Genomic DNA, 27,963 nt, shown 5'->3' with positions numbered 1-27,963 from the left:
TTATATGTTTCTGATATTCAAAGTTAATGATTTTCTTAATACCTTATAGAGGTCACTGTAGTCGAAGTTAAAAATGGCTGATCTGTTATCGGCAGACAACAGAAAAGAGCTTCTGAGAAATAAAGACGAAGAAGATTTAGGAAACTTATGCAAAGAAGAAGAAATTTGTTTGATAGGAGAAATTAATAATGATAGAAAAATAAGAAAGCGTAAGAAAAAAACGTTCAGGGCAATTAAAGAACAGGTATTGTCAGTATTAACGTTAACGTCAAAAAGAAACAAATTAACTAACGAAGTTATGAATATTGACACTCTAGTTTAGTCTTTACCATTACCAAATTCTCTATCCCCGGATTTCTCTTATCTAGCAGTAGCAAATATGCTAAGAACAAATATATTAACACGTCTTCTTACGATGTGGTTTAGTTAGCTCCCTTTTTAAATTAGGTAGAATTTGATAACACTAATAATAGTATTATCAAGTTATTAATAGTTTTCACCACTCAGTTGTTCAACTGCAATTCAAATAACATTTCAATAGTGAGATAAAAATGATTTTAATATTGTTTATGCAAAGGAGAAGTTAATTAATTATATATAATATAATTACAATTTAATGTCTAAATATACCATTAACTGAAGCAATTATCTTATGGAAAGATTCTTAGTATTTGTGTTACTCATAAGTAACTAAAGATCTGATATAAGTTTGTGTGTTTAACTGTAATAAAAAATTCCTGTAATTTTATTAAACTTTTATAAAACAAAACAGATAGAATTGCCACAGTCGACTGCCATTTACGAAGCTGATATATATGGCATATGAACTCTATTTTTTTATACCAACACTTCAGTATATGTGATGGTTGGATCTCTATTTGTTATTCTTTACTTTATATAGTTTTAAATTTTGGAAATTTTAATTTTGTCACAACTAAGTTCAATGTCAACATTATGGTTTGTAAGTAATGACTTAACTTGGTAATAATGTGATATAATAAACATAACTGTCATGTACAGGCTACATTCAACATTTTTTGATTACTGCTTTGTTTTATTTTCAGCTTGAAAAGCATTTTAATGCAATGGATTTGATTTAAACTTGGCATATATCATCTAGGTATCAAATTGTTATGATTAAAAAAGGTATATTAATGTAATTGGTATTAGTGTGGTTTGCTCTTTGGTTTAAATGTTTTATAGTTTAAAAATTATTTCTGTGCTTATATTTCTCAACTGTTACTTAAAGTCATTATTATACTTTTGAAATAGAAAATTGTGTTCAGTGTTGTATGATTCAGTAACTCTTATGAAATTTTCTTTCTTATATCCTTTTATTCGGTATGAACTAATATACAACATTTTTTGTTAAAGATATTGTATGTTTATTTCAGATGGAATTCTACTTTAGTGATTCTAACCTACAAAAAGACAAGTTTTTGAAAAATTTAATATATAACAATGATGATAATTGTGAGTATGCTATTTTAAATATTTAATTTTAGATATAAGAAAAACATAATGAGTAGTTGCATTTCTCATTAATTTTTATGTATCTTAAGTAGTAGAAACAATGATGCAAGCTATGTCACATCTGTTATTTTATTCCTTGTTATTGTGTGTACTAAATTGATACACAGAATATCGTGTATTACTTGAAATAACTTGACTTCACACACAACCAGCTTTTCACAGAGTATCATTGTTTATCTTACATTGTTATGAAGCACTTGTATTGGACCTAATCAGATTTGGTTAATATGCAATATTATGAGTTATTAAGTTTTGATACAGTTAGTATTTTAGCTGTTCATTTCTTGAAACAGATAGATAAAAACTTAATTTTTTTAGTATTGGTATTTGAATAAACAGTTATATGTTTATTTAGATTAAAGATTTTCTGTAACATATTTTGTAGGTTTTTACTTGTCACATCAAGTAACATAAAATATATATAGTAAGTAAAAAAAATCTGTATTATGTGTAGTTGTAATGTTTATCAGTAAAAATTTAAATTGTTAAAATATGCATGGTTTACCTTTTAGTCAGAATTTTACAGTGCATGTCACATTAATAGAAAATTACATTTTTAAGACCCTCTTTACTCATTTGAATAGATTAGTAAATATTATTTAATCATTTGAGTTGTGCTGAATTAAAATACAAGTGTAATGAAAAAGTATAGTTGCAATTATAATTCATTTTCAAAAGATGCATAACTATATTGTTAAAATATTACTGATTTGCTTTGACTCTATTTCTTATTTCTAACTTTTCTTTTCAGATGTGGAACTTAGACTGTTCTTGACTTTTAACAAAATTAAGAATTTGACGCATGATATTAAAGACATTATTATTGCTCTAGAGAAGTCAGAGTTACTGGAGGTTGGTAGTGATTTTCTACTATGTACTAAAGTTTCTCTTTCAAAACAGGTTATAATTGCTTGAAGCCTGAACTTTGATAATCATAAGTATATTTTAATTTCATCATGTAATATAGTAAGATAACTTTCATATTTTGAAATTAAATAGCATGCATGCATGTTAATTTTTTGAGGTTGTTGTTTAACTTCTTGTTGTTATAAATGATGGTTATTCTTTCCGATTTGGTGTTACATTTCTTACGGACTTTTCCAGATTAGGATCGTAAATATTTCACAGTTACATATGAAGTTGCTTCCATTAACTACTTTTCAATTTGTTCCATAAAAAAAAAGTCAAAATTAGAAAACTTACTTTCAGGAAAAGCAGTAGAATGCATAAACTTTAACCCAAAACAGAAGAATTTCCAGGGCCCTAAGGTGAGTTCTCAACCATGACTATAATAGGTGTGTCTGTGGCACATATTCCCTTGCCTTGCTTGGTCGCATAAACCTTGGAGCCTTCCCCATCTGTTTGTTGTACAATAACAAGATCTATGGATTTTAGAATTGGTACTATATCTTTTGTTAGCCATAAACTGGGCAGTTAAGCTTAATTCTTAAATCTTTGTGTTTATTACTTGTGATCTGGACAGATATACATTTCTTAATCTGAAAAGATTTTGGTGGGTGATATGCCTTTTTTACTGAATTTGTTTTTCTTAATGTGTTTGGCATGGAATCCATGGCTAAGACTAAATGTTTGATGAGTCTTATTACAAGGTGTAAATAGAGACCATATGTTATATTAAGTGTTTAACAAACCTTATTACAGTGGTAGGCATGGAATTCAAGGGTAGTTTCAGAAATAATTTGTTGCATTTATTAAAGCCTATTACAATGGTGTGTATATATATATAGGATTGAAAGATGACTTTTCTTGTTATATCAGTATTATATTTCATTCTGATTGTGCTGTGTCCAAATTTTATTGGTATAGATTAAATGACAACATTATCAAAGCTATAATTAATGCAGAGCCTTTAGTTCTTTATTACATCTTTAGTATGACTATGTTTGCTTTTATCTACACACAAACAAAAAAGTTATAAGCCTATTTGATAAAATGTTTTTGTTTTGTTTTTTTGTAGTTAAATGAAGCTGGCACTCATGTTCGACGTGTGTCACTAGTTACAGAAGAAAAAGACTTTGATAGATGTACTATCTATGTTGAGAGACTGCCACCTCACACTGACCATGATTGGTTAAAGTCTGTTTTTAGTAACTTTGGAACTGTAACGTATGTCAGCTTACCAAAGTTTAAATCAACAGGAAAACCTAAAGGTTTTGCTTTTGTGGAGTTTGAAAACACTGAGGCTGCTCAACGAGCCTGTGAGGTGTGTAATTGTTATTATTATGATTCATAATGTCTACAGGAAGGTATGAATATTTAATTTTATTAAAGAAAAGGTATAAATAAATAGATAAAAACCCTAATATTTTAGTGAAATAATTTATTATCATTACTTAAGTACTTAAGTATAAAAAAGGGACCAGTTGATGCATCTAGGCAATCCTATTGACTGAACTGAAATTTAATAAAATAAATAAAAAAACACTTAAAACTGATCATTATCATTCAAATATTTATAGAGCCTTCCTTTAAATTTACTATATCCATCACATTTCAAGGCAATTACTTTCAAAGGCCAAGCATCCTGTTAAATAAATAAAATTGTTTTAGTGAAAAATGACTCCTACTTTGGTAAAATTTGTATTTGTGTCCTCTAGTGTCATGCCATTCCCACAGATGAGCATGGAAAAGATGATTCATAAATACTTCAATCAGACCCCTTTTAACTTTTCATTTTTCAAGAGAAAATAACTTCAATCTTGGTCATCATCTCAATAGACCTCTTCTGAACTTTGTTCAACAGTCCATGTTCTTCCTAAATTAAGTATGCCAAGTCTGAACACTGTTTTATATGTTGCCTATCCAGTGACATCTATAATGAAATTACAAATTTTTTACTTGTATTTTATATTTCTGTAGATATAACCTAAAATCTTCTTTGCTGCACTAGTTGCTTGAATGGCTTTAAGAGACTGATCCTTTTTTCATATAACAGTTAAGATTATTCTCATCAGTATTGTTGTTGTAATTGAAGTTATGATGTTCAACATATGCTATGTCACGTGTTATTATTAAATGCTATCTGCCATTTATTTGCCCAACTTACCAAAAACTCAAATTCTTTTGTAAAGCAACACCCAAAACCTAAATACCGTCAACAAATTTAATTAATTTATTATCATTACTTCATCCGTGTCATTTACATAAAAAGAACAAAGCACTAACCCCATTTGTGACATTATTCCAGTTTGACTGAACTCCATTTATGACAACCCTCTGCTTTTTTCCATTTAATCACTTTTCTATTTAATGAGTCAATCTATTCCTCACACATATAAACATAATTTTGTTAACAGTTCTTTTAAGTGCTTTCTGAAAGTAAAACCACTTGAAATCCACAACAATATCTTCATTCACATCAGCAATAATCTCTTCAAAAAATGTCAAAAGATTATTAAGGCAAAGTTTTTTCTCTAAAGAAAATATATCAGCTATTTAAAAAAACTTTGTATGATGTTAAATAATTTTATTAATCATCTTTTATCAGTCTTTGAGAAACTTTCCCCACTACTGATTAATTTTAAACCTAACTGCACATATACCTATTAAATGGTTTATATCTATTGGTTATATCTTTGTGGTTAAAACTTGCTGAATACATTTGTGACACCTAGTTTTAAATATAATTTCATATGAACTATGTAAATTTTATTAAGTCACATTTTTATATGATGTATATTAAATATTTATAAACATTTGAAGTGTTTGTGTTTGATATTATTGTTTAGGAAAAAATCATTAAAGCTTTTGCTTGTATAAATTTCCAGTTTTAGATAATTTAAAATACATACAAAAATATTCTGATTCCTAACTAAATTATGACTTCTAAATTATTGTATTATGTATTTTTACTTTACTTATATAATTTTGATTTACATTTTCAATGAATTGTTTGAATTTGTGCTAAACATTTTACCACTGTACAGTGGATTTTAAGATGTTGCTTTATCTGATATATTGACCACCAGCTCACAATGAAACGTTTAATGTTTTGAAAAGTTGTAGAAAATTTACTGGATTAATAATGGGCAGACATTCTTTGCTTGAGAAAACACTTTTTCAGTTATTTCACCTAAAGCCAAGTGGTTAGTAGGAAAGACTACAAATTAGAAAGCCCAAGATGGAAGGCACATTACAGCTCTGGCAGTCAATCATGCTGTTTCTTAAGAGTAACCACTAGTTATCTTCTCTGTGATCAGAAGCTCTAAGTTATGTATAGTTATACCTGAATCTTAGGGGTTCCAATTAGAATCATGTGTTGTATCTAAAATAATTCCAATTTGTTTTTATAACTGACTGAAAATATTTCCTTAATATTTGTTTGTTTGTTTTTTGTTCTGACCATTATTAAAATATTATGGTTTTATTCTTAAATAATTTTCAGAATTTTGGAAGTTTTGACAGTGAAATGTGTTCAACTGATGTTGAAGAACCAATAGAGGTTAAGAAAACTCAAGGTAATATTTGTTTAGTAAATGGGTAATTATGTTTGGGTTCTGGCTATGAAAACAAGTACATGTTACATACTTATATTATACTTTTGTGTTATCTGCATGACAATAGACATAAAATATTTCATGTTTCTAAACAAGGATATTCTAAGCTTTTAGTTAGTAGTTAACTAATTTCTCTGTATTTGCTATGTAGAGTATTAAATGGTTATTGAAAACAGATGAAGCCACCATATCTTTTATAATTATAACTTTACTCTTTTCATACAGGAAAGGAAATCACAAAGCAATCATCACAGTTTCTGTATCACAAAAAACTAATATTTTTTTAGTTTCTTTAGAAAACTTGACAAGCTTAGCTTTCAATAAACATTTCAAATCTTCTGTACACAAAAAAAAATTGTCTTTAACTATATGGAGTCAATGTATTGACTGTTCCAAGTACAAAGTGATTTTTTATGTTGCAATTAAAATACTTTTCTTCACTTTAAAATTTTCAAATGTCATTTGCATAATCTCTAAAACCTTTTAAACATATACCAGACTTTTTTTAATGAAACTTTATATTGTGTTATTTATTTTCTTTACCGTAATTCTGTATGAACTTGGTCGATTTGATTAACCTTATAACCACAGAAAAGTATGAAATATAAATTATCCTTTTTTCTCTCTGGAAATACTGCAGATTGTACTTAAAAACTACAGTTGTTTATCCTAAATGATTTAAGGTTTGGAATACTCTACATCTTATTAAATGTAATTTTATTGTTTTATTGCACTTTGAACTGTGTCTAACTAATAATACTACTACACAAGTAACCTGGTGAATGCATAGCATACAGTATGGTGATGAACGATGTAATGCACAAGCTGCTTATAAGCATAACTCTTTAAAAAATTTTTATTATTATTTTTACCTTGCCAACTCTAATGTGATGAATTTCTAATTTTTATATTTTAGTTTATTCTATATCAATAAATAAAAAATATGTTAAAACCAGAAATACAGTACATAGATTTGATCCCTTGTCCTTTTGTTGTTGGTTGCTCACAAAAATTAAGCTTTTTTATAATAATGATACTAATACTTTAAATAGCTTTTAAAGTTTTTAAATGGATTTTGACCTTCTAGTTGTGAGAGAATTAAATAAGATACATATTTTATATTAATATATTTTTAATCACAAAATTTAGATATGATCAGCTATTGTGATGTTTATATCTTATTGTAAGTGTTAATTTTTATGAAGCTGGCAAACTAAGAAAAAGTTGCAGCAGTTATTGTACTGCAGGGGGCAAAATATTTTAGTGAATGTGATTAGCAATAAGCAGATATTTCTGAGGATATTTTTCGCATTCATCATTATAACACGTTATTGACAATAAATCCAGCACTAAAAGTTTTAACTCTTTGTAAGGACATCTACTGATGAAAAAAGAAGTAAATGGTATGTTTTTATAATACCACTTTCATTTAGCTCTTCGGTGTGAATTCCTGTATGTGGTGAGGGGACCTCCCAGGGAAAGGAGGATTCTGTTCTTTCAATTTACCTCCTCTGGGATCTAAACATCCACCCACATGTTTGCTGTGCATGGTGACCCATGAAGGGGAGAAGAGGATCCTGGTGGTTGAGGGGTCCAGCCTAAACACTCCAGTTTGGCTTTAAATTCCTGTAGACAGGCACCCTTGGGGTGAACCCCCTAGGGTCAGTCGGCTGGTCCACTTGGGCTAGGGTCAACCAAGTACCAGTGGTGGGTATTCTCAACAGGTGTTGTGGACAATGTATCTGATGCTGGTGTTTGGGTATAGTGCTCACGAAACCCTAGCTTTGCTGCAGCTTCATTGTTTGGCATTGTAATGCATCCCCTCATAGGGCTCCATGGTGGGTGGGGTCAGTGGGCACTGAAATATTTTTTATTACGGATCCTCCAAATAAAAATCTAAATAAAATAGTCCATAGATAAACGACCACATCTTAAAGATTCTGAGCAGCAATCTTCAACATCTGTAATACCTGTACCTCATTTTCTTACACTACCTTCTCTTTCTGACAAATCTTTATGGCTGATGTCTTTCATTTTCATTCAGAAGGGACTAGAGAGACTTGTTAGCTCTCCAAAGTCAGTAAAGAAGCTTTGCTCTGGCGACATATTGATGGAAACATCCACATCTCAACACAGTGAACTCCTCTTGCATTCCAAGGCGACTGGGAATATACCTGTTGAGGTTACGCCTCATACTACTTTGAATTTGTTATAAGGAGTTATTCTTTAGAGGGATTTGAAGAACATCCCTGACTCAGAGATTTTCGCTGGTTTCTCCACCCAAGGTGTTTCTGCAGTGAGGCGTATCTTCAATTGCAAAGATGGAATTATGATGCTGACCAATGTCCTCATTTTGACATTTTCATCATTGCATCCACCTGCAAACATCAAGGCAGGTTATCTAAATTGCAAGGTATGGCCATACATTTAAAATCCTCTCAGATGTTTCCAGTGTCAGTGGTTCAGTCACTCAAAGACATCATGTCGTGGTTCCTTGACATGTGCTCATTGCAGTGGCAAGGACCACAATGCCTACAAGTGTGAAATAGACCCTCATTGCATCAACTGCAATGGCTCTCACCTATCCTACTTTTGTTCTTGCCCTAAATGGTTGGAAGAAAAAGACGTGCAGTGTTTTAAAATGATTCAAAACATTATTTACCCTGAGGCTCGAAAGTTGCTGTCCACTACTTCATCTTGGATGTATGCTGCTGCACTTTATTCCACTACTACAGTGGGAGTGCAGACAGATCTCTCTGTGTCTTCAAAAGAGTTGTTCTTAAACAAAATGAAAAGTCTTTTGACCTCCATGGTTAAAAAAGTTGATGAATCAGTGTCAACACCCATCTCCATCCCTAACATTCATTCAAGCAAACTCCAAGATCCACTTCCTTTGGTTCTCGGTATGGGTGTTTCCTCAGGTACATCTTCTTCTCCCATCTCAAGGTGCAAGATGGTTTTGTTGGTTGTTTATATATATATAAAGTTCTAACATCAGTCAAATTGGAGCTGTTTTTTAAAACATGCAAGATTTTCTTGATATATCTAATTTTTCTTTAACAGCATACCAGGTCAAATGAGAGTAAATTCATATTGAACATTTTCATAACATGTTTTTCAAATACTGATTAGAAAGATACCAATTGTGAAAAAAATTCTTGTAATGTAACAAATATATTGTAAAATGAGTAAATTTAGAATAATGTATGGAGAAAAATGATTCTATCTTTTAACAACTGTAAGTTCTGTGAGAAATATTTAAAAACCAACATTTTCATTGAGAATTTCATAAATATGAAATTAGGTGTTTTAATAAATCGTTCTTTTGAGAATGTAAGAAAGGTTAAGTAATACATGAAATTAAGTATTATAGAAAGCATTAATTTTCCAAATGTAAGAAAGATGACACAAAAACCATTTGATCCATCATTTATGTTTTTGTCTACCAAAAGAACTAATACAAGAATTAAAATGAAATTAAATATAAGTTTTCACATTGATGCATTTGTCATACATATATTTGAACTAACAGCACACATTATCTGGCAAATTGTCCTTTTGAAAAATATAAAACTAGGCTCCTTATCCCTAATATACAAGTTTGCATTTCCAATGTATTTATTCCACCACTCAAACATGCAGACTGTCAAATTTCCCCTCACAATTCTGAACACATGAATAAAGGCATCTTTAATCTGTGATGACAAGAAAACCCACTTGTAGAGAAAGCACAAATAGAGGAGCGAACGACATTTCAATCTTCTTCAGTCATCGTCAAGTTCACAAAGGTTCACATGTTTGAAAGTGGTTGTGTAATTGAGTGTAGAAATGTAGAGGGCTTGTGGTCAGTAACCCATTTTTCTTTGTGAACCTGACGATGACCGAAGAAGGTCGAAAAGTTGTTTGCTCCTCTGTTAGTGCTTTCTCTATCCATACCAGCCATTTTTAATATAAAGGCACCTATAGTTCTTCAGTGTTTCAGTAAGTTCAACACTGAAATTAAGCCTCTTTTCTTAGCTATTTTTCAAGTCATATGTCATTCTAAAATAACTTGTTAACATGGTCTTTCCAGCAGTGTTCGATTTCTTTCTTGTAATTAGTGCACAAAAGTTACACAGTATTTTAACCAAAACTTCACCAGAATTAATACTTTGATCTTAGAATGCATTACAAATTCTCCATACTGTTTGTCTCTCATTAAACAACTTCAAGTTCCTTGAATATCTAAAAGTCAGTCCATGAGTTATTAAATATTTTATCTTTTGTTTGTCTGTATTTTCAGTTAAAGAAGAGACTGCACCAAACAAAGAAAACCAGCAAAAACGTAAGTTGGACACTGATGGTTCTGACAGTGAAACACAAGAAAAACGGCAAAAACTTGACTCAAAAGCTGAGGGAAAAGACTGTGACCCAGGTTCTGATAATTTAGTGTCACAAAAAGTAAGGCATATTCAAAGAGTTTCATATTTTAGTCACTATTCGTTTGTTCTTGGAAGTTGAATCTCCACTTTATAGTATAAATTATGTACACTTGATGAATTTTTGTAAATATTTCATTACTTGAAATACAAGGTGTATAAAAAGTAATTATGTATTTTTCACAAAAAGCCCTGTGTATTCTCTACATATTCCCACCCTGTGAATTACCTTACTATTTTACTTGTGTATTTGTCAAACATTTTATTTCACTGAATATGTGTAGCATTACATGGACTACTTTTCAGACTCCTCTTTTATTCATTTACTGTAAAACTTGATAAAACCTTAGTTAGTTATTAATATTCCAAAGTTATCTATCAAGACAGTTTGTGTTAGGTAATGTGTGGCATATAAAATTAAAAAATAGTCTTATAAATTGTGGCTTGGCAGTTAACTTGATTAACTCTTTAATAGTGGTCTCAGTGAAACTACATATAACTTTGAATTTACTGTGTGTATATTCATAAACTTTGGCAAACTTTGATAAACGTTACAGATCTGTTGTAAATAAAAAAAAATCAATTTTTTTTTATAAAGTATTTTTAATAAAGATTTGGTCTTGTTTCTGCAACCTTTACTGAAGTAGTCTGAGTGAAAGATGATTGTCATGCTGAGAATAAAAATACTTATTTTCATCTTACAGTTTTTATATTTAATTTATACAATATCTAGAATCTCCTTAATAAACACCAAAATAATTTGTTGTGGTAAAACCTTATATTTGCTTCACCCTAATATTAACTGTAGTGAAATCATCAAATGAAAAATACAAAAAATACAAAATAAAATCATAACTACTTCTATTCCACAAGTACTGCAGATTGTAACAGATAATAACAATGTTTTATCAAAACAGCAACAGATATGTAAACTCTTTTACATTTGCTTACTTTTGATGAAAACCAAATGTGATTTCATCTAAAGATTAAAATTTTGTCTCTTATTTACTGTACCCTTAACAATAATGGAATCTATAGAAAAATCTTCAATGTTCATTGGAAAATATGAATTAAAATGAATAATACCATCATTTCATCTAAATTGACGTGAGTGTTATTCAAAAAGGGCAGATAGCTCTCATGTAGCTTTGTGCAAAATTCAAAACAAATCAAAAACCAATTATTCAGAAACCTCCAGCTTACTTGTATTAACAGTTTTGACTCAGCTATTAACGTTTAGCATATATATTTATTTTTATTGTTTTATTGCAGTATCTTGTATGACTTAATAAATAATACTGCTCTGCAAAGCAATAAATCACAGCAGGAGTCATTAGCTGTTTCCAGCACGGACAGTATGACCCTTGAATATGATATTTGATACTTCATGTTGGTTAGTTCTGAGAAGTTTACTAATTTACATTTTTAGTTAACTCTGTTAAAATATATAACAATAAATAAAAACAAGAACTTGTAATTTGTGTGTGTGTAGACAGTTTTATGCAACCATTACTGAGTCCCACAAATCTGGATGTCCATAAAAACAATTCATGTAACTTTCAAATATTCATTTTATATACTAGAATTACACCAGTCACAAAAATGTAATGTCAAGAAACTACCATAATATACCTAGCTATGTGTAAGGTACAAACAGATTTAAAAAACTCTAAGTGTTAAAATTAAATTAATGTCTTGAAAATAAGGAACTAATCAGAATTACTGTTTTTGATTATTTCATCTATCCAAGTAATTTGAAATATTCCCATTATGGTTTCTCATTATTCTAAATTAATACAAGGTTGTTGAGATTAAGTTAATCTGCTAGTGTCATGATTCAGAAGAATAATCAACTGATCAAAGTAAGCTTTACAAGTTATTTCAGCTATCCAAGTCTCATGTAAGGATAAATAATTAGGTGAATGTAGTAGATTAATGAGCCCAGTGATCAGTTAATGAACAAATTACATTAATAGCTCAGCTCTTTTGTAACAAAATGTAGCTGATATGGTTTTTGTGATGTTTCTATCTAGAATACAGAAGAAAGTAAAGATTTGCCTGTTAAAGGACATTCAGAAAAGCTATCCAAGAAACATAAAAAAAAAAGACGAAGACAACGAAAACCATGGGCACATCAAGAAGAAGTTGAAACTATTGGCTTGAGAGTGATGTCAAAGTATATTTCTATCAAACTTTCTGATAGCAATTATATGTGTATTCATGTGTACTTGTATATAATGTATTTATTTTGCATACATATTTCTATTTTCAAACACCCATAATTTTGTAGGAATAGAAAGTACTGTACATTGTTTTCAGAGAAATGTGTAAAATACTAACGTGTTTCCAGTTGAATTCACTCTACCCTTATTAATGCTTTGGAAGAATTACAGAGTAGATGTGACTTGATTGTAGTCAGTTAGTAAAATTGTTAATTTTTAAGTAAATATCTACTACTATTATGGCATATTTTGTTGCTCATTTAACCAATAATACAATTAAAGAGGGATAATTGATCTTTTATAAAGTATAATAATAAAGTTTTTTATAGTTCATGAAGTTTGGGTAGATTAACAGTATAGATGTAACTTGCCATAACTTATTACTCTAAAAATGATAAAAGACATTGCTTCAAGTGGCTAAGTGTGATATATGAGAGTTTATAATGCTAAAAGGTTTGATGTCTGCAGTGGGCCCAGCATAAATAGATCATTATGTAACTTTGAAATAAACATAAAACAAACAAAATAGAAAATAAATCAAGAAAATATACATTATGTAAAAGGTCTTTATTGTACCATCAACAATTATTATATATATTTCTTTTAGACTTGAGTGGAAGCGTTGGCGAAATAAATACCTCTCCCTACAAAAAGCAACAATGGCACAGGTAAAGAAAGCACTTCAGCTAGAAAAAGACTTTAATTCAGGAAGAAAACTTGCTTGGCATAATAATGAAGCTGAACCAATAACAGAGAAAGTTACCATTGATAAAGATTTTAAAATGGAGATGACACCAGGAGTTATTGTCAAGGTATCTAGAGAGGAGCAAATACCACGACCTTCAGAGTTCAAGGTAAGGAATATTTCACTAAAACTAATGCAATTTATTTTTAAGTGTTTAATTACAAATCTTAAAAGTTAATTTTCTGTTCACTAGAAAGTATAAAGTTTACTTTTCAATGAAGTGTAATGTCAATAAATGTACTGAGACATCTCCAGTTCTTCTGAATGATTAGTAAAAGTTAATGTAAGTAAAAGAAATAACAAATAATTGGTGGTAAAAGAAATAATATCATGTTATTTCTTTATCTTAATTCTTATTTGTAAATGACTTTTATAAAATTGATAAAAATTACACTTCATAAGCTTAACCTAGTTTCCTTTGTAACAACTGCTGTTTATGAAATTGTATAACATAAACAGCATCTCTGTGTCTGTCATATCCCAGTTGGCCTGATGAGTCCTGATATTAGGTAAAAGGCCTTGTTAGCACTGGATATAATAATGTGGTTAACTTATTATTATACACTTTTCTTTACTCTAGAAAATGTTTTGTATATTTTGTGCTGAGTTTTTTTTCCTTAACAGTTATGAAAGTAAAAGTCACACCTGTTGGTTATTTTCTGATTCGATACTACATACTGATATTTCCTTCTATTGGCTTAACCATTACATTGTCTTTTATCTTTGTCCTGGAAGAAATCTTTACAGGAAATTGTCAAATATATCAATGGAATTGAACTTCTTTTATGTATAACACTGAATAAAATGGTTTTAATTCATTTTTGTACTTTCTAAGAAACATTATATTTAATGTCCTAACAGGTTTCTTTGTTTCTTTTCAGCAAAAAATCCAGTCTCTATCAAATGTTGCTTATGTAGACATGGAAAATGATCTGACAGTCTATATTCGATGTATGGATCCTGAAAGTGCTAAACATCTACTCATTGCTGGGAAAGAAGCAAAACTCGGAAAATTGTGCATTTTAGAAGGTAAGAACTGTTAACAAAATAAGATTTAGAGTTTAACAGAAAACTTAAGTAGGTAACTAGTTAGCAACATAATGTTTAGGATATTTTAAAATCTAATTAAATGTAAATACTTCTTACAAATGTCACAGTTAGAAGTAAAATATTTTCAATACATTTAGTTCATGAAAAGTTACATTTTTGCTTTAGTAAACAGCACAAGTTTAAAGAAGGTGCTTTTGAGTGAGTAATCTAATATATTTAGACAGTGGTAAAGAAAGACATATTTTGTTTGTAAATAATATTTGACTTTTGTATTTTATCATATGATTTAGTTATTACTGAGTATGAATATGGATGTCATGTAATGATCAGGTGTGACAGGAGGATGTTGATTTGACAGTTTTTTGGGTATTAATAACGTCATAGTATATGATATAATTCTTGAAATATCAACCAGAAATCCTTGATTTTATAAGAGAATATATACAACCATCATTAAAAAAATTTGAAACTTCATTGCACTCATAAATAAATTATTCTTTAAAATTCCTAAGAAACAAAATCCTAAATAGAAAGGAACAGGTACACTGTCCAGTATCAGTAATATGATACATTACAAAACAACTTCATAAGGAAAAATTATATTGAATGTTTTCTAGTACAAGATATAGTTTTAACTGAAATAAAAAAAAACTTCTCTGCAGGATAAAAATAAGGAGGCCTTATCTGTGAGATTATGTGATTAATCCTATGTTGAGAAAATTCAGGCATATCTTTCACAGAATAAAATGTAAGCCAACGTTTAGTACAAAACAAATTATGTAAGATTCACTCTTCAAAGAAAGTATTAGATGCTGATGTGCAATTTTTGTGTGAAACTTGTTGTCCTTGTTTTACATTCTTTAACCCTTTCGGAGTGGTTGGCGACCACAGTTAACTTGAAGGCTCAGCACGGCAGGTGACCTTCCTTTATTCCTGTTATTCTTATGTATTGAATTTAACATATATAGTATTGGGAACAATCACTGAATATTTCAGGGACTTTTCTTGAGTTATTGCCAAGATATCATGCTTTTAGTACTGATACCATAATTAGTTGAAGTATCAAACATATATAATCAGCACAATGCTAAGCATTCAAAGTTGTTATTCAGCACCAAAATGGTTAAACTGATGGGATCAAAAATGGAAATTGTTAGTGTTATTTGAAACTGTTAAACTATAACTGTGACAAAATAAAACTGAGATAATGATATTACATGTATATTAACAAATGATGATCCACTTTCTATGCTATCTTTGTAACTGCTTTCTCTATGGTCATGCTCAGTGTGATGGTCATAATTACACACTGTTGCTTGACACCATAATTTCTTGTATAACAAGTTGTTGGAGTGAGTAATGAAGTTAATTTTAGGCCACACAATTTGACAAACTTGCCACATATCCTCATCTGTACAATGGATGTTAACTGCCAAGATATCATTAACTATACCAAAGGCTAAAAAAGTCCATAAGAACTGCATTATGGACCATAACAGTTTTGTAGTCAAATGGGTAAATCCAATTTCGTTGACCATCTTTCTCATGACAACTGCTACTTTCAAATCTTTTTAAGTTTCAAATATTAATTATCTGATCATCGATATTACAAGATCTGCAGTGGCTTTTTGGAGTTGAGATTCTTAAATCCCAACTTTTCATGTTGCCTTCAAGGGCATTGATCCAGATTTGCTTAAGGCTGTTGTTTGAAGCCAATTTTCTTCTAAACACACTATTTGTTTCTTTTACATCTCTTATATGGAAAAACAAATTGACTGAAATATGTTTTCTAGAAATGTCTCCATTTAACTTGCATCATTTAACAGTTTTTCTGTATATTTCTCTTTAAGACTTTTTATATCCACCTTATTATAAGTGTTAGTGGCAATTCTATACTGTTAAGTGGCTAGTAATTCACAATGAACCAAACCCATAGTTTTAAAAATGTTGCCTTCATCACAACAGCTCACATCAGTAGCAACACATTGTTGCATCAGCATCTATAAATCTTCAAAATGCAATTAACTACATGTAATACAAAATTTCTAGTTTTTAAGAATATTTAGTTATTAATATAATAAAATCAAGTTTAGCAATAAATGTTTTAATTTTTAATGCTTTATCTAAATCTTATTGAACAGCAAGATAAATCTAGTGAAATATGTATGTTGTTAGCATACAATTCAATGTTGAATTTAGTTGCAACTACACATCTGTTTTCAAGACAACTACTTTTCCAAAAAGAAAAGTAAATGTTACAATACAGTACTTCTTTTCACAAGATTAGCCATTCTCGTTCATACCCATTTATTTATTTATTGCTGCATGTTTAACTTTGTTCTCCTCACAAAGTGCTTTATTTAAATTTCATTTGATTTGTTTAACCAGAAAATTTCTCAAATTTATCAGTTAATTCATATCAGTTTATTTCTTCACTCAAGTTTTGTGAAACTTCTCTTTAGAATGTATTCTGAATTTAACCTTACCATTTAGAAGGTTACACATGTGACAAGCATTTTTTTGCAGGCCTCAGGGAGGTGGGAAGGAATCCTGATTCTACTGTCAGTCTTCTTTTCTGCTATCTTTCTTTTTCACATCAGCTCTCAGAGATTCTCCACTGATACCATGAGGGATTTTTACCTAAACTCTTCACTTTCTCTTTTCCACTTTAGCCCATACTTCATCATCAGTTCTGGCTTTACATATGTGGTTTATTTGTTGTTGGAGCCTTTAAGATAGGAACTCAGTTTTGTCTATGGTCATTTTACCCTATATTTATCTCAGGGTTTATGTCTTTCTCCTTTTCTGAAGCTTCACGTCTTTGATCCTGCCCTGACAACATTGCATGCACTACAGGTGAGATTCATGCAGTGGACACTTCACATATGATGGAATCTTGCACAGAATCCTCTTTTACCACCATGTACCTTTATCTTCCCTGAGTTACAATTTGCAAAGGTTGCTGGACTAAGTCCAAACATCATTGGGTATGTCGATTTCTCTCCTACATCCAGTCACACATCTTCTCACAGACGCTTCTCTTCATGGATAGAGGGCTTGGGTCAATCATTAAGAAGCTTCAGACCCTTGGTCTGCAGCAGACAATGTCTTACTTATCGTTTTTATAGACCTTCTCATGGTTGGTTTGGCATTATATCACTTCCTTTCTCTTGCCCATCACAGTATGGTGGTATTTCAATCAAACAGCTCTACAGGAGTGGCTCTTATCATCCACAAAGGGAGCACAAGGTCCAGAGATCTCTGTTTCTGGACTTTGGGTTTTCTGTATTGGCCCCATGTACGTAATATTCATCTTATTGCATGTCATGTGTCAGATGCTTTCTATCCATCATAGATCATCTTTTACACAGGGCCCCAATCTCTTCTACTGAATGACCATTTGATCTGCTCATCTTCAGAGACCTTTGCCTTCTATGGAGTTCTGTCCATTTGGATGCTTACATCATGGGACTCAGTACATGGTTGCTTCTCTTTTGGTTAATTGTACCACATCCACATAATCTGGTTATCAATGCTTTCATCCAGGATTGGTCTCACTTATATCTTATGTAAACTTTTCCATCCGATTGCTTCATCGGATGGGTTTACTGGTGAACTCACTCCTTGTTGAGTCCTCTTGATTGCACCTCTTTAGTCAGCATGACTAAAGGATCCATTATCCAAGGATCCATAGTCTATATCTCTTACTATCTGTCCCTTTTTCACTGTTTCCCTCCCTTATGCATCAACCTCAATCCTTTGTTCTACATCCAACTCTCCCTGTGTTGTGTCTTCACACTTTGTTTTAGCCTGGTTCTTGGCATAAAGATCTGACTTCATTTATATATTCATCTCTCTATAAGGTACTTCTATTTGTCCATCTTCCAAAGAAATGTAGCAGTGCACTAGGAAAGTCTTCTGTGTTGGTCAGCTGGCAGAGGATATCCTGATAACTAGTCCTCTGTGGCTTAGGTGGCAAAATTTCTCACTAGTCTGTATAACTGTGGAATTTCGGTTTTCTTGCTTGTGGACATTGCTGGTCTGTTTAGTTTACTGTTGAAATTTCATCTCTTCTCATCCTACCTCTTTTCCTTTCTTCCTAATACTGTGGTGGCTTGGGAGAGTTCTTCCTCCTTTACTACTCTCTGTCTCCCTTATGCACCCTTGTCTGGATCCTTATAGACTGCTGTGTTCAGTCTGGGCCCTGTAGTTACCCTCTGGGATATATACAGCCATCTTTTTTATTTCATGACAATATTTCTCCCTTAATGTTCTTTTACCTTATGAATTAGGTTGACCTACTCCCTCTCTATCTTCTTTATCCTATCCCTTATTCTGTGTTTCCTTCCATCTAATCTGTCTTCTCACATTTTCCACCCCTTCTCATCTTCATCAGCTGATAGAGATTCTCCACACCAATGTGGACTATGCCCAATACTTTTGTCTCCCACTATCTTTGTCTGCATTGGGATTTTGTCCTCCACCTATGACTGTGCTCCAGATGTTGGTGCAACTTTCACTGTTACATTTTATTCATTTTTGTCTTTTCCAGGATTTTTTTTTCTTCCATTTTATCACAAAATTCCCATTCTGTGGCAAGTAATGTCTGATCAAGTATTCTTTAACTACAAAATATGCATTGTATATCATGTTGACTTGCATGCTCTTGTTCATGACTTTCCAGGGTCACTGTAGGGATGAGTTGTTCCACAAGATCACTGGAAGGTTGTCTACCTCCCATTAGTTTTTTCATAAATATGTTCATTCCTGACTATACTATACATGAACTGCATGGGTAAAGCAGAAGGGGTTAGCATTAGCTGGTTATAAGTTGAGCAGATAACTTGGTATGGTCTTTTTAAAAACAGGGTATCAGGTCACCCATTGCACTGTCTCAGTGATGATGGCTCTCTGGACTTTCCAATGCATTTTCACTCCCCTTCTTTGTGTGGAGTATGAGAGTCCCTACTACTTTCCATTACCAAGCCACTGGAGTAGTGGACCATGGAGGTTCCTCCTGAATGGTTTGCACTAAACAGTTGATTATAACCATAACAGAGTAGTGGTTTTCTGCTAGTATTGATGCAATGTGGCCTTCACAGGAGCTCTAAATCTTGTGGTTTCTGCCCTTATGTTTTATGAATACCTGCATACAGGTAATGATTATACCTAGCTCAGAAGCTGTGCAGATCCCCTACTCTGATGTCTTTCTCTCATTGTTGGGAATATCCTTTGAAAGTTTTTGTGGGTGCCTCTGTTGTTCCTTCACACCTGTCCCTCCTTTTTCTGTGTGGAATTCTAGCAAATCTTATGAAAGGACATAAGTACCATATAGGAAGTTATAATTTTCCATACTGCAATTTATTTCCAATAGGTACTTTACTTACACTAACACTTCCCACTTCTCCGATGCTCACATCTTCTGTCAAGTTTTAAAGTGAAGGTTAAATAGAGGAATGTAAGAGTTACATGCCTCAAATGAGCATACTATACTACTGTTGGTTAACAGATAATTTAAGTGAGAGATATGTTGGAATGTACAAGTCTTGTAGCATGTGTAAAGAAAGTATTTGCATTTAGAGTGGTCAAAACATGCTAACTTTACTTTAATAGAACAGCGTTTCAAAATGCAGTGGATGCTAAGGCTTATGAAAGTCACTATAACAGAAACGATTTGTTCAAAAAGGCCTGTTTATAATAAAAAAAATAACTTGTTTTATTTAGATATTTTTCATCTCTTTATAGGAGAGGAAGAACAAAATTACTGGGAGAAAATTAACAAAGACAGAGAAGCTAGGCTTGCAATGAAACCAAGGGAAAAGAAAAGAGGCATGAGTAAAGTGAGTTGTTATTTCTGTTACAAAACATGCTAACTTAACTGCTAAATGTAGAGGGAAATGGTTATGGATGCAAATTTGTATGAACTAATTAAATATATAGCTGAAACATCTCCAGAAATTTTCAGACCTTAAAAATGTAAAAATTAATAATTTGTTTTTGACAAATTTTTAGTATATTATACAAAGCCTGACTTAAGGGGTTTTAGGCTTTTATTAAGAATAAATTGAAATGTAACTTTTATTGAATGTAGTTAATGTTTTCATTAATTTAGTTACACAACTATAATAAATTATTTATTTATATTTTCATTAACAGTATTGACCATACTATTTTGTATGTCAAATATAATTCCTTTTTTATTGGTATACTTTTATTATAGTTTGATAGCTTAATACATGTATTTAGGGCTAACCTAAATTTCATAGGCTGGTCAAACCTTGTGAGATATGATTGGGATTATGTCCAAAATTGCTATTAAAAGCAAAGGAACCCATCTGATGAAAGAATGTATTCTAATGTTTACAAGTAAGAACATAAGAAGGGTTGGCACTGATTGCTTTGTTGACTTTTGATTTTACTTCAATTGCATAGCTTGTTCTGACTGAGAGCTATTACACATACTGTCACATTGGTGTCTAATTCATAGATTAAAAAGCATTTTTAAGTGTTATTTATTAGCGTAGTTAGCCATTGAGTTTTGTTATAAGAAGCTTTGTGGGAAAAGTGTTGTGATGTACTTCTATTGAAAATCATCACAACATTAAGTAAAAAAAAATGTAGGTTTCTATAACATCCTTTAAGAAATATTTATTTTGAGCAAAGAGCAACTTCAAAATATACTCATACATTTATGTGGAAGTGTGAAAGGAGTAATGTAGCTTTCATACTAATTAATAAATGTGTTCTTGGTGACTTTGTGTTCATAGCATAATACAGAACAGGTTGTTTAACCCTAAATGCATTCTTATAGCAAATATTTTTGTATATTCTTAGGTCATTGCAAGAGCTGAAAAGGCTGTACAAATGAAGAACAAGCATATTCGTTTTGATGACTAAGTGTAGTGTCTATTTTTTCCATGTAATCATGTTGGTTTTATGTGAACATCCTTAAACATCATCCATCAAATGTAAAAATTGTATAGTAATTTCTATAAACTAGAGAATAAAATCAATGTCAATGTGTACTTTGATTAAATTTTTTTAGTATTGCATGCTTTTCACAACACTACTGAAGTTAGTATTATTCACATTAGTTTCAGTGTATGATTATTTTATTGTGGGAAACAATGGTAATTTTAACTGGAAGGTTTGGACTAAGTAATTTCAGTATATGTCACTTCTTGCTTCTCAGTAATACTGTGTGCCACATATATTTCACATTTTATCACTTATTTAATAGCAATGTCTATGACGGTTCAGAGATATATCTCACTTAGTGATACTATTTATTGATTAACATGTGTAATTCACTTCCTTGATTACAAATTAATGTCTGTGATCTTTTCACATGTGTATTAAAGATTTAATTTGAAACTTTTTGTATTACTTTTTCATTCTTGAAATTTTTTCCCTCTAATTTCTGGTTAAATTACCAGATAATTTTAATTTGGAACTTCATTAAACACAAGTTTGAACATAAGTTTTGGATTGAAATGGTATTTTATACTCTGTACCAGTTTTTAGGAAAAACAAAAAAAGAAACAGTGAGGAAATAGTCTTAAAAAATTCATTATCAGCCAATTGTGATAACCAGTCTCAGTATCAAAAAACATCCTAAACAATTTTAAGAAACTCAACTTTTGTTTTCTTACTAGTCCAGCAAAAATAAAATCTACCTTAACTTTGTAACAAAACTTCCAAATACTGTTGTCCATAATGTGCTGATCTTTTTCCCAAATTAAAATATTTTACTTATTATTACAGCTTCACCACTTTATGTAGTACAATCGCTATATCCAACACTAACCTACGCCATCTCATCTTTTTTATACGTTTAAATACTAGGTGTCAAAAAAAATTTATTTTACATCTTGTTACAATGATCTGGTTAAATATAAAATATACATTGTTTTATATGGTATCAGTTTCTTTTGTGGCATCAGTAACTTCTTGTACTTGGTCTGTCTTGTTGGAAACAGAAGCCTCTTCAGAAGAGGATGGCATGGTGGTAGGAGTCTCTTCTGATAGTCTCATTCTAGAAACTGTCTCTTCTAAACATGCATCCTCTTCTGAAGGTGGTTTCATAGATGGATCATTTTCTGATTGTTTTTGTTGAAGAAATGCTCTTTTCATAGCTAGTTTTTTATTTGTTTTACAAAAGTACTTTAGATTTTTTTCAGTTTTCCTCTTGGTTTGAGGTATGACCTCTTCAAATATCACTGCTGTTCCAACAATATCTTCATATTCACCAACAAAGTAGTAGTTATCAAGCTGAAGCACTGGCTTGTTGCCTTCTAGTCCAACAATCTTACAGTTCCTATCCTTCAGACCATACAAGTCTAGATCAATTATACCTGTAAGCTCTACTAATACCAACGATTCCTCCTCCTCCTCTAAGGTGTCAGACGTTGCCATCAAGTTTGTGTAGATTATAACATCAATATTTCTAAAGACAAGTTCTGACACTTCACCTAAAACATAAAAAGTGAAACATTTTCAGTGATTTATCTCTTGTATCTTAAAAGTTTTTTTTAGTAAAAAACATATAATTATACCTGTAATACACACAGAGCAACTATGCACTTTTCAAACAGATCTACAAGAGTTTCATACTGAAAGTTGTGGAATCTAATGACTTACAATAAATATTTGAAGATTTACGTAACTGAACAATGTTTTCTATTATTGTGCAAGTTTACTAAATCATAGCACCAAGAGGATGTAGAATTCATATAACCTGATGCCAAAGTTAACAAGATTTACATGAGGGAAAACAAGTTTCACTATTATAATTTACCTGTTGGACAAGTATATTTAATTCTGTTGTTAAAGAAACACTCCATTTGTATTTCTAGGAAGACATACAAATTCTAAAACTGCTAACAATGAAGTCTAGTGTATACTTACTAAAGTTTAAAATTCAAAACCCTTATTCTAACATACACACATGGTAACAAAGATACCTATATTAATGCAACACTATTATTACATCATTTCTGTCTGCAGTAGAGTCACAATGTTTGACTGAAAAATACAGGAGATATATTTAAAAAGGTGAAAGTAAAATATTTTAAATGTTAGATATATATTATACATCATTTTATTTCATGGCAGAATTAATGAAAGCTGTTGGGTCTTTATTCATGCTACACTGTAATATCTGAACATGTATACAGAGTTACATGTTCACCATTTCTAACAAAACTGAGCTGCTAATGCATTATACTGAAGAGTATGCACATTTTGCTGATAAGACTAATGCATATAAAGCAACCAAAAATAAATTTTTCAGTTTTTTTCATATAATAATGTGTAATGTTTTTTGGATTAATAAATAATCCATTTTTGATTTCACATTATTTTTTATGAAAGAAGGAATTTTTTTTTCAAAATGGGAAAATCAAATATATAGCACTTTGCATCTATGCCTTTAATATGATTCATGTTTGCTTATTAGAATATACATCTGGCTTATCCATTTTACACTATAAAAATATCAACAACTGGCAAAAAATAAAAAAATATAGTAAAAAAAGTATTTTGGTGTTTCACATCTTATGATTCAAATATTTCTTAAGAATACACTATGATTTTACTAACTTTTAAGCAACACTGGATCTACTTTAAGTACCTATGTTGTGTCTGGATGATAATAATAAATATGATAATCATTTGTAGATTTAAATTTATAGAAACAAATAAGCCATCAATGTATATAATCCTGCTTTCTAAATATTCAAGATGCCAAACTTTTGTTTTCTTATTGCTCCCTTTTAAATAAAAAATATTCTACAAATCTTACTCAAAGGTGACAAGTTATTTTTCTAACATTTTGTGCCTTGGACATGTTTTTGTTTCCAAAAATTCTACACCCTATTTACAAACTAAAACTAAATGTAATTCTTGAAATACTTATGAAAATCACTGTATGTAATACTCATTAAAGCTTTTCATTTTAAAAAAAGAGCTTAGCTGCAGTAAATGTTAGAAGATCATACACGACTAGTAAAATGTCAAGGTTTTTTAACTGGTCATCAGAAACTTTTAATCATGCATGCAAAGAAGAAAGATAAGTGCTATAATATACATCTCTGGTTCACAAATTCATTACACATTCAATAAGCTACAAAAACAAACAACCAAGATTTCTAACATCAAATGGAATTTTAATATTCATGATTGAAATAAATTAACTAAATGAAGCAAGCTTGAAAGTTAAATATTCAATTTTTATAGTGGCTGTCTGTTGTTCTGCATAAAAATGACTGAGTTAGTAAAATAAATTTAAAAATAATAATCTTAGTTTAACTGATCATTATATTAACAATGACAAAGATAAGTATCGCGAAAAAAACAAACAGCATACAGTCTACAAGTTGCAATCAACCACCATCTGTACTCCATGGTGAGAAAAGAAAAAAAAAAGTATTAAAAACAGGTAATGCCACTACAGTTACAAAGTAATACAAAACTGGTTATTAAAGACAGCATTTTACTGAACAGTATTTTCTACATGTATAATAAAGTTTCCTAAATGATTGTAAAATAATATTATAATGTTATATGTAAAGATGTTACTGTTACTTCATAATACAACCTCTTTTAACATCTCTCACTTCTGCAAGAAAACAATATCTCCTACACCTTCACAGTGCTGCCATCTTGTTTCAATATTTTAGCTACAGACTTCTTAAAACTCATGTTCTTACACCCATATAAAAACTACCCATCTTCAGAAAACTCAAACTTGTGTTAGTACATAGCATTGTTCCATTTGTTTTTCCAGTTTTTGTGATCCTTTGCAAAGCTCAACAACTAATCATATTCATGTATTAAGTATTAGGTTCCATGATTTTAACTATTCCAGACATTTTCTTAGAACTGCATTTGAACAACTCTCTAATTTTTGCTGATTCTAACTCCATGGATATTTTTATTTCTATAATTTTTTTCTGTGTATTGTCTAAATCTGATTTTGACATTTTTTAAGGACAGTATGATTTATCTAAGTGTTTTTTCGTGAACATCCCTTCTTAAAAATATAAATCTCCAATTACAACGAAATGCTCCATTTCTTGGAATCATATCCTCCAAAACACTAAGTTTTTCAGCAGTATAACACTAAAATTTCCTTTCATTGTGTAAAGCAGTAATTTGTGACAATTTTTTATTGTTCATCTGTAATTGTTTTCTCCATTTTAGTCATGTTGAAATTTATAAACCCTTTGAAAATTTGTATGATGTTGACAATGTGACTAACTCAACTGAAAATGGGTGAAAATAAATGTACCAATAGAAAAACTTGTATCAATCCACCTTTAGATGGAATCATATCCTGGATGGAAAATTTTTAATATTTATGAAATAACTGTCCATTGCAATCACAATATAGTACACTGGTATAAGAGCACAGTAACTGGTACTAGTATAATTTTTCAAGCATCAATTAATGTTCTTGCTAATTTTTAACAATAAAATTAATCCTGTTTTGGTTTTCTTGTTCAACTGCAGTTTATGACTGACACTGTTTCATAACTACTAAATAAGAATAGTTTACTTTCTTATGACATAAATATTCAAAATGTAACTGTAAAACAATTTTTTAAAAATTCTAATAATTAATTACATGTCAGGAAATCAGCTAAGATCAAGTCAGCTCTACATCTATAGGTCTACATTCTTTACCAAAATACTATATAAACACAAAACCAAAAATATACCATAAATCAGTCTCCAGGACTGCTAATATTATTTTTCTCACTTCCTTGATCCAAAACCCATTTGCTGAGTAATATCAAGTCAACTGGCATAGAATGTTTTATTTTAAAAGGATGCTCTATTAATAATGACTGTTGTATCACTTAATAATGAATATAGATATAAGCTACATGGTTTTACTAATTTTAAATAGATTATGTTAGTAGATACAATTAGTGAAATAACATTTTAAAATATTAAAACCATTATCAGTCTACAACTCTAATACAAGCAGTATTTAGTTATATCACTATGTATTCCAAAGGTTAACTCAAAGGCACATTGATAAGAATGGCAGATTTAAAATCTAAGAAGTAAAAAGATAACAACAACAAGAAAAAACTCTTGTGTAAACATGATAGTTGCATATACATTTTATGGGTAATTATTAATGTAAAAAATAATAGGCAAAAAAGGGCTAAACCTCCAAGTTTTAACTAATTCATAAGTTTTATTATCTACTTCAGTTTAAGTAATGCTTATATATATTCATTGCAATATGCATTAAAACTAAGCAATATAAATGAAACACTTGTGCCTGTCCGAAATGTTTCTCGCTAATTTCTCAGTCAATTGCTACAAATGCCATATTGTTAGAAAGGTCTTTATTCAAGCAGTCCAAATTGCATTTTGGCCTTTCAATTCATAGTCATCTTACCTGTTTTTCACTTACACAAACTTTTTAATGCAATGAGTATGCTACACAATGTTGTTATCATCATGTTATGACCAGCTTCAATTTAAATTTTTTTTATTTGCAAAGTATTTCATAACAAACAAACACCATTAAATCATATGTAATTTCCTGCAAAAAATGAACATTACAATAAATATATGCACTTTTTTGACTTGTTTAGGTCTACAATATGCATGCATAGTTCATTTAAAACCATTCACTAATCACTTTGTGGAAAGCATTCTGATACATATGTTTTTGAATATCACACAAGTTTGCCTTCACTATAACTTTATATTTACTCTACTTTGCAAAAAGTTAACCTCGGTATTTTCATTTACTGTTATAAACATTTTTTTGAGCTACGTCTTCATTATTACGGGTTTTATTTTTCATTTCTGCGAGTTTCTTTACTTCAACTGGTAAAATCGTATCATACACTGAACGCTCATAACTGTTTCATACTCTGTACACTGTTTATAAATACCCCTATTACATTATTTACTTTGCGTGAGTATTATTAAATGAAGTTACATCTAAGTGAGCTTATTTGATTTTTTTTTCAAATATAATAGGATTCACCGAATTAACACAGAATGCCTGCAACTTGCAAGAAAGAGTATCTTATATGTCGTACGTGGAAATGACAGAATAAAGAAAATTGATGTGACAGATATGAAAATTACCCCAAACGTTTTGCGAGTCGTAGATATTACTCAGTACTGGGCGCTACTTATAAAAGTAGTAAAACAGTAAAAGTAGTGGCTATAGGATTAAAAATCAAATGTAACAAGACTGTACAAAAAATGTCTGTCGCTTAAGTATACTGCTACTTTCTTAAATTTAATATATAGAAATAATGTGACTACGGCTGTAAACATTACACGTTTAAATTATCCCACAATTCATACTCTAGCTCTGAACTGTATATATTATTTTTCTATTTACCTTATTAAGAGCTTGAATCTTAGCGCCAATATACGAAACAAAAATTTTCGATTCCCTTTCCAAAGAAACTCTCCTAGCGACACCTCTCGGATTTGTA

At 30.5% G+C, this 27,963-nt stretch overlaps 2 protein-coding genes across 2 annotated transcripts; one reads left to right on the top strand and one right to left on the bottom strand.

The window, feature by feature from the left end:
• The first annotated feature begins 40 nt into the window (after positions 1-40).
• Larp7 (La related protein 7) lies at positions 41-21,510 on the top strand. Its single transcript, XM_076461967.1, has 11 exons — positions 41-244; positions 1,395-1,473; positions 2,285-2,385; positions 3,512-3,757; positions 5,939-6,011; positions 10,333-10,490; positions 12,502-12,644; positions 13,298-13,544; positions 14,317-14,464; positions 20,231-20,325; positions 21,320-21,510. Exons 1-11 carry the CDS (start codon positions 74-76, stop codon positions 21,380-21,382), a joined length of 1,524 nt encoding a protein of 507 aa, XP_076318082.1. The 5' UTR covers positions 41-73; the 3' UTR covers positions 21,383-21,510.
• LOC143229513 (general transcription factor 3C polypeptide 6) lies at positions 21,119-27,963 on the bottom strand. Its single transcript, XM_076461968.1, has 2 exons — positions 27,867-27,963; positions 21,119-22,956 (listed from the first exon to the last, which is right to left on the bottom strand). Exon 2 carries the CDS (start codon positions 22,898-22,900, stop codon positions 22,397-22,399), a length of 504 nt encoding a protein of 167 aa, XP_076318083.1. The 5' UTR covers positions 22,901-22,956; positions 27,867-27,963; the 3' UTR covers positions 21,119-22,396.

This window comes from Tachypleus tridentatus, chromosome 10, assembly GCF_004210375.1.
Source record: "Tachypleus tridentatus isolate NWPU-2018 chromosome 10, ASM421037v1, whole genome shotgun sequence".
Taxonomy (NCBI): domain Eukaryota; kingdom Metazoa; phylum Arthropoda; class Merostomata; order Xiphosura; family Limulidae; genus Tachypleus; species Tachypleus tridentatus.
Note: the sequence above shows the minus strand (reverse complement) of the source record. Positions and strands in the feature narration are given on the sequence as shown.